The sequence below is a fragment of the Palaemon carinicauda genome, chromosome 5, assembly GCF_036898095.1.
Source record: "Palaemon carinicauda isolate YSFRI2023 chromosome 5, ASM3689809v2, whole genome shotgun sequence".
NCBI classification, from domain to species: Eukaryota; Metazoa; Arthropoda; class Malacostraca; order Decapoda; family Palaemonidae; genus Palaemon; species Palaemon carinicauda.
In genome coordinates, this window is record NC_090729.1 from 177,828,799 (window position 1) to 177,837,402 (window position 8,604).

Consider the following 8,604-nt stretch of genomic DNA (forward strand, 5'->3'; position numbering starts at 1 on the left):
TTCAAGTCGACTTCCTTACCAGGTACTTATTTATTTTATGTTTGTTATTTTGAATAACGGCTAAAATAAGATACGGGATACTTAGCTTCTTTGTTAACATGTATGCTGGTCTCCACCCACCACCCTGGGTGTGAATCAGCTACATGATCATCGGGTAAGATTAATATTGAAAAATGTTATTTTCATTAGTAAAATAAATTTTTGAATATACTTACCCGATGATCATGAATTTAAGGACCCGCCCTTCCTCCCCATAGAGAACCAGTGGACCGAGGAGAAAATTGAGTTCTTGTTGACAAGAAGTACTTGAGTACCTGCTCACAGATGGCGCTGTTGTGTACACCCCCACCTGTATAGCGATCGCTGGCGTATCCCGACCGTAGATTTCTGTCGGGCAACAGAGTTGACAGCTACATGATCATCGGGTAAGTATATTCAAAAATTTATTTTACTAATGAAAATAACATATTATTATTATTATTATTATTGTTATTATTATTATTGCTAATATTATTATTATTATTATCATTATTATTATTATTATTATTATTGCTATTATTATTATTATTATTATTATTATTATTATTATTACTACTTGCTAAGCTACAACCCTAGTTGGAAAAGCAGGATGCTATAAGCCCAAGGGCTAAAAGTGAGGTAAGGAAGTGAGGAAAAAGTACAAGAGAAGTTTAAGAACAATAATATTAAAATAATTCTTTCATATATAAACAATAAAAACTTCAAAATAACAAGAGGAACAAAAACAAGATAGAATAGTGTGCATGATTGTACCCACACTCAAGATATCTCTAACCCAAGACAGTGAAAGACCATGGTGCAGAGGCTATGTCACTACCCAATACTAGCAAACAACGGTTTAATTTTGGAGTGTCTTTCACCTAGAAGAGTCATTGTACTGGACTGTTTCATTATTATACTTTGATATTTTGATTTTTCCTTTACATCCATGAGGTTTTGGGGCTTTTTTTTTTCTTTGTGCATGATATCTTGTACTTTTTTTATTGTATGTTTTGGCTACATAATGATGTTTTAATTGTTCCTATTTGTAACATATTTTATGAATTTTTTGTTTGTTTAATGCAAGGAAATTATGTCTATCCTTAATAACATTTCCATTGTAACAGAAATTTATACTGTATTGCTTTGCAAACTAGTGGCCTTTCTGTACCAACTTTTTTTTTGTTAATGCTGATTTTTGTGCTTTATTCTGCATACAGTATATTAACTGATGTGTTACAGTGTATTTCTCTGTGTCCAGCTTACAAATCATAGCCTTCTAGGTGAGGTTTCTCTTGCATTTGTCATCCGCTGACTGCAATAGTTGTTACAGCCAAGTACTCTGTTCTTTGCCTCTCACTCGCTAGCTTTAACCTGACCACTGGTTTACTTACATTGAGAGGAAGCCTGATAAGTGAAGACAATTAAGTAGTGTAGTCCTGATGTGTGTTCTGCTTTTGGATGCAGTAGGCAATCCTAGACTGATGCCAATCATTACTTTTGCAACCTTCCAAGTTTTAATTTTAAGGAAGGCACAAGGGACCATTCATTGCCTTCCCTAATCCCTGATATGCATGGCAATACTCTGAGGAGTAGGTATTGACTTTAGGATTTGGGACTTAATGGATTCTGTTCCTATTTGCTGTGGATGACCTTGTAATTGGAAGCCATCAACCACTTCTCATGTGAAGGGTTGTTCTAACCCTTTAACTAAGAAGAGTTTTGTACCTTCCATTTATCTCATTCTTTCCTTACAATTATGTCTCATCATCAGGCTGAAGACTTGAAGAAGCCCTCTACCCATCCAAATTAGGTACTTTTCAACTTTTTGAGGAACTTTTGCTTATAAATGAGTCTGATAAGGGTAAATTATAATTAGCTCTTTCAGACAAGGTGTCCTTTTTTAAATTTTTGGAAATTCCAAGGCCATTATGGTATAACTTTGAACAAATTAGCCTGTTGTATTTTAAAGTGCAAGTGATTTTGACTATATGTTTTACCATTTTGTGGTAACAACATATTATCAACTTTTCTTTGTTTAGAAATTGTAGGTTCCACTTATCTTCCATTACAATACATATTTCCAGTGTTAAGTGTAGCACTCACATAGTAGCATTAATGGTTACTTTGTTACTCATGTTGCAGTCATTCATCAATTTTGGTTGTGATTTGTATGTTCTGAAATAATGGTTTTCTTTACTGTATTTGTAAGGTTGCTTCATAGCAGTATACTGTAATTTTGAGCAAGTTTATGAATTACTCCAGTGTTTTACCCTCCCCCCTTTCTGGGCCCTTTTTCCAGAGCTGGCCTACAACCAGGAGATGTTATAACGCACATAAACAATCATCCAGTTTATTCTTCAAGAGATGTCTACAAAGTACTAGAAAGTCATGGAGACCTTAATATGGTGGTTGTTCGCAATGGGCAGCGTTACTCTGTGACTGTAGTGCCGGAAGAATAATGGTGATGACTTTATAGAAAAACTTCTTTTCAAGATGTTTTGCAGATGGTGGGAAGATGTAAGATATTCATTGCTCCAAAGATTTAGCCAAGATCTTTTATCTCACATGCAATGGATCTAAGTCATAGCTATAGTGAATACAGGAAGACAGTGTTCAATTTCTTGTTGGGACTTGTGCTACTATTTTTAATGACAGAGTCTACGAAATGTAGGTTGGAAAATGTTTCATCAAAGTGTCGGTGTATTGATTTAACCTGCGATAGACCTTAATGTGCAAAAAACACTGTTGATGATATTGGTACAGTAATAGATTATTTTTTTTTTGTAAAGCTCTTGAGAGATTGGATCATTTAAGTAATAATGCTGTAATTATTACTATTGCTGAGACATTTTTGTTACTAGAGGGTCCAATCCCATTCAAATTAATGGATATTGAAAACATATTCTCAATCAAATTTCCTTTAGGGCCTTGAGAATATTATAATTTTGAGGCAGACATTACTTTTCCTTATAAGTATTTAACTTTGTGCAGACCATTTGATGTGCAATACTCGTAAGTAAAACATTTGTGATGTTCATGCTTCATTTTGAAATGTAGCATTGCACCTATTCTGTTTTATCTAATGTGGTGTTGATCATGAAGTTATTGGTATTTTTAATAGTGATATTAAATAATTTAATCAGATTATGATTCCGTAGTTACCTATTGGTAACTTGAGTCCTGTATTATGTTTTGAAATTATCTGTAACATTTTCTTGATCAATTTCCAAAGAAATCAATGATCTTAGATTTTGTAAATCTTGCTAGGAGTCATTGATTCTTTTGTGTATGTTTTTTATATCTGTCAATCTCAGGTTTCAGCATTTGGGGACTCACATTGATGTGTTTGCGGTACATTATTTTCAATGATATATCACCATTTATTGTTTCATCTTCCAGATTTTGAAGGATGATAATAGGAAATGGTTTAAGACCAATTTTAAATCATTGATATACATTCTTAGACAAAACAGTAAATTGTTATTGCTAGCTTTGCCTCATAAGAAAAACTGTAGGTTATAATTGATTTCATCTGAGAAATAACTTTATTTATAAGGTTTTGCTAAATTTTTATTCTATGGAAAATTGTAAATGTATTGATGTAGATGAGGGGTGGGGGGCGGGATTTGGTTATTTCTCCCAAAAAGATGACTAAAAAGGAAGGATATGAGAGAAGGAAGCAGGTTATAGGTAAGAAATATAAAGTTGATAATTGTTTGGCGATTCCAATTACTTTCCAAACCCAAGAAGCTTACTCCCTAGCAACCTTAAGGTTGCAGAAATTTTATTGAAATGTTCTTCCTTTAGCTTTATTTCACTTCTATGTCTTCGTAAAAGCCAGAACAGTTGTAATTGAATTATGTATGAGCAAGATACATTTAAAGTATTCAATTTCAGAAAATAAAAGGATAAAATGTGAATAACAGTAATGCTAACTATTTTTAGAATATGATCCAGAGCAAAGTGGATTTTTTTCAATTTTTTATAAAGTTGGAAATAATGCAAGGCATAAAATCGTCAAGGTAGTTGGTATCTCAAGTAATAAACACTCCTACCGTCACATGCTAATCTGGACTTAGGACCAGGTTTCAGCTTTATGAGGCCTTATCTTCACTGATACATCTAGTTATAACAAAATAGTAAGCTTCATATATGTTAAGAGGTTAATAAGACAATGTCAAACTAAAAGACTATGATGGACTGCAATAAGCAATAGAGAATGGATGGCACATGGACTCATATACCAGTAATAATTACCTTGATCAGCATTGAAAGACAAGTGTAAAATTGTAAATGAATTAGGCAGTTTTAGAATATGAATACAGTATTATATAACAGGCAGAAAGAACAAGTTTACTTTCTCCTTAGTCAATAGTGATACGTAAATCTTATCTCCATGATCTTGATCCTGTCCATTATTTAACATCTTATTTTTACAAATACTGTATTTCAAATCCTAAAATATTTAGACAACCAGGTGTAACTAATTTCATTTAACTATTCCATAGGGTTTTTTTTTTTTTAAATACTTCATCCTTACCTAGTGATGCATCGTTTAGTAAATTGGAAAATAAATTATGGCATAATAATTTTAGATCTTATTTATAATCAAGGTTCTAGTTGATGCTTTGGAGAATTCAATTTGCCTATTAGTTTTGAAGGCATACCACTAAGAATGTCCTAACTGTCTACAGGAAAATAGAAATAGAAATCAAATATGCAAAATATCTGATGTATTGGATGGTAATTTTTTTTCATTTAGTGCCAAAGCATATAATTTTGCATTGAATGCTGAAACTGCTTTTTGGTGGGAAGAACCATGCTTTGCATTTTCAGAACATGAGAAAATTATGGATTTTAACATTATTGTATGAATAAATAAGTAGCAAATAATATGAAGTCCATGATACAAGTGCACATAATAAGATGAGGTTGTCAAATATGTCATGAATACATGAGGACCAGATGTTGGTCTAAGGTCTTTGTTGAGCTTTATATTTGTCACTCCACAGTCACAAAAGCTGCATTGTCTTCATATAAAGCAGCTATATTTTCAGTTTTTATTCATACTGCTATGCAAGCACATGAGTATCTTGAGGCCAGATTTGCTGTCGACTGCCATATTTTACTAGATTCTTAATCTAGAAGGGTTTGTGTCATTTTGTCAGTAGCTGTAAAGCTTCTCTTAAGTTTGTCTAGATTAGAATTTTATATTACATATAAGAACAAATCCTTGGAAGGGTTTCCATTGATCTGTTTAAACTATTTTATGATAGTAACCATGGATATATTTGTGTAGGTGCAATAGACTCGATATAATTGGGATCATTTACTGCTAATGTCTGTTTGAGTCTCTTAGTTATTTTCTCTGCCATTGGTTGATTATCAGAGGATACAAACAACATACATTTGTCTTTTGTAGGTTGACAATTTCAGCTTTATTCTTTAAGAGTTGTACAGAATATGCTCAAATTATTTAATATAGTTTTATGACTTAAGAAGAAAATAATTTGTAAAGAACCTGGAATCACAGTTGTTGCTGGATCTTTCATAAAAGGAATTCTTGTTTTTTATATAACTTATACAGTAAGATAAACATTTAAATAGTATTTAATGATCTAGAAGACTATTAGATCTTGTCTCTTTTGCTATCATTTAGATATATTTTTTTACACTACCATTGGAAGATATACAATATTATGTTTACTATTCAAATTAGTTTGTGTGATTTCCATGATATATTTTAACAAGGTGAATACACTGTACTCTGTGAAAGTGAAGGTACAAGTTCATAAGATAACTGGTCTTCATTTAATATGCTGCTAATATCTCCTATGGTTTGTCATAGTTACCATTGGAGTTGTACCCTATATTTGAAGAAAAAAAGAACTAAAAAATGAGCCAGTGTGTTTAGGTTGATATGGATACATTTGGTACATCAGTGAAATGAATATGATCTCATTATGAAGTAACATGAAATGTTAATATATTTCTGTATAAAATACCCTACAAGAAAAGACTAATGTAATATATGTGCTGTATATGTATAGTTTGCATTGTTTGCTACAAAATATTAATAAATTGATATTGAAATCAAGATTTCATTTCATTATTTGGAGTTTTATTCAGAGGTCCACTTTGTATATTACAAAGGGATTGTTATATAGATTTTAGGTTTCAATCCAAAAATGATGAATACCAGGGCTAGGAAAAGACCATCTCATTTTGGCCAATTGTATAGTTACCAATACAGTGCCTGTATATTATTATAGCAATACACAGTTCTTTAGTTTTTGATATCTCCTATCCACATTGTTAGAAGATACTTTTGTAAAGATCACTCGAGACAATTTGTACAGCATAGTACAGTATATGTTCTCCTTATATATACAGTGGCTACTTTCCTCTTGGTAAGGGTAGAAGAGACTCTTTTAGCTATGGTAAGCAGCTGTTCTATTAGAAGGACACTACAAAATCAAACCATTGTTCTCTAGTCTTGGGTAGTGCCATAGCTTCTGTATCATAGTCTTCACTGTCTTGGATTAGAGTTCTCTTGCTTGAGGGTACACTCGAGCACGCTATTCTATCTTATTTCTCTTCCTCTTGTTTGCTTTGAAGTTTTTATAGTTTATATATAAAAGATCTAATTTAAGGTTGTTACTGTTCTTTTATTATATATTACTTCTCTTGTAGCTTATTTATTTCCCTATTTCTTTTCCTCACTGGGCTATTTTTCCCTGTTGGTGCCCTTAGGCTTATAGCATCTTGCTTTTCCATTTAGGGTTATAGCTTAGCTTATGATAATAATAATAATACAGTACTGCTACTGTAGGTATCCATTTTCTGTAGAATTTTTAAACATTGCCACAAAGGTTTTTTATGGGATTATGATTTCTGGGGAAATGAGGGTTGTCAGTAGTATGATCATCATCTAAATTAGCTTATCTGTGCATGTCCAAAGGATTGCTTCCCAGGGCACCAGCCACCCGTTGAGATACTACCGCTAGAGAGTTACTGGTTCATTTGACTGGCCAGACGGTACTACATTGGATCCTTCTCTCTGGTTACGGTTCACTTTCCTTTTGCCCACACATACACCGAATAGTCTGTCCTATTCTTTACATATTCTCCTCTCTCCTCATACAGTACATTTGAAAACACTTGAGATTACCAAATAATTCTTCTCAAGGGATTAACTACCGCTCTTTAATTGTTCAGTGGCTACTTTCCTCTTGGTAAGAGTGGAAGAGACTCATTAGCTATGGTAAGTAGCTATTCTAGGGAAAGGACACTCCAAAATCAAACCATTGTTCTCTAGTTTTGGGTAGTGCCATAGCCTCTGTACCATGGTCTTCCACTGTCTTGAGGTAGAGTTCTTTTGCTTGAGGGTACACTCGGGCACACTATACTAACTCATTTCTCTTCCTCTTATTTTGTTAAATATTTTATAGTTTATTTATGAAATATTTATTTTAATGTTGTTACTGTTCTTAAAATATTTTATTCTAATTGTTTATTACTTCTCTAATTTCCTTGTTTCCTTTCCTCACTGGGCTATTTTCCTTGTTGGAGCCTCTGGGCTTATAGCATCCTGCTTTTACAACTAGGGTTTTAGCTTAGCAAGTATAATAATGATAATAATAAAAATAATAATAATAATAATAATCCATATGGATCCTGTCCTAGCTACTTAGGGATTTATTCCCAACCTCCATCTGTAGAGATTAGATTTAATGCTGTTTCTGATACTTTGTCATTTTATATATTATTCCTTTTGAACACTTTTAAAATTATCAAAGTTGTTTCTGGGGTTTTCATGTGTTCCAGTAACTTTTCTATACATGGTGAGAATTGCATCTAAATTTCTGGCTTTTTTTTTTTTTGTCAACATTAGTAACGTTTCAATTCAAAGTTTTCGTAATGTATAGCTTACATTTTCTTTTTCACAGAAATGTGTGATCTGACCTCAGATAGAATTACAAAATTTGACTGAAGCAGAGAACTTCTAAGCTCTTGCAAATGACGGACGTAGAAGAGGATAAAGTGGTGTACAAGAAGAAAGAGTAAGAGGTAGGTGGCAAGGACTGAAAGTAAGGTTTGGTAAGAGTAGATAATGAATTGTACAACGAGTGAATTCAAAAATGTAGAGTGAGCAAAGTTACTGACAATTGAAAAAAAGGTATTTAGAAAAAAACCAATGGAATGTTAGAAGAGTGTTTAAAAAGTCTTATGAATGATGAAAACAAAGATGATCTAGAAAATGTTGACATGACAGATGAAAAAGAAATTTGGAAGATACCATCAGACATTGTAAGGAATGCCCTTTAGGAATACAGAAAGTAGAAAAGCTTCAGGGATATGCTATGTTTGTTCTGATGTACTGTAACAGTTGAAGAGTGCAGGCGAGAAACCCTACCCCTTCGCCTGTCGGAAGATCTTTACTTTGTCTTTTGGCTATAATGAGTACTGACGTACTGTTGCCTCCTTAATTGATCATATAATTTTCTTTTTCTTTTGGGAAGAGAATGCAGGCTGTTGATTACTATGGTTATAAAGCAAGAGGTTAGTACATGTTAGGAAGGG

The 8,604-nt window shown here is 32.8% G+C and overlaps 1 protein-coding gene across 2 annotated transcripts in view; it reads left to right on the forward strand.

Moving 5' to 3' along the window:
• Positions 1-2,798, forward strand: part of HtrA2 (HTRA2-related serine protease) — a 43,190-nt gene extending 40,392 nt beyond the window's left edge. For both annotated transcript variants that reach the window (XM_068374376.1, XM_068374377.1), the window contains exon 8: positions 2,321-2,798. In XM_068374376.1, coding sequence (XP_068230477.1) covers positions 2,321-2,480 — 160 coding nt within the window. In that variant the 3' untranslated portion in view covers positions 2,481-2,798. The remainder of the gene's footprint in view (positions 1-2,320) is intronic.
• The last annotated feature ends 5,806 nt before the right edge of the window (positions 2,799-8,604 follow it).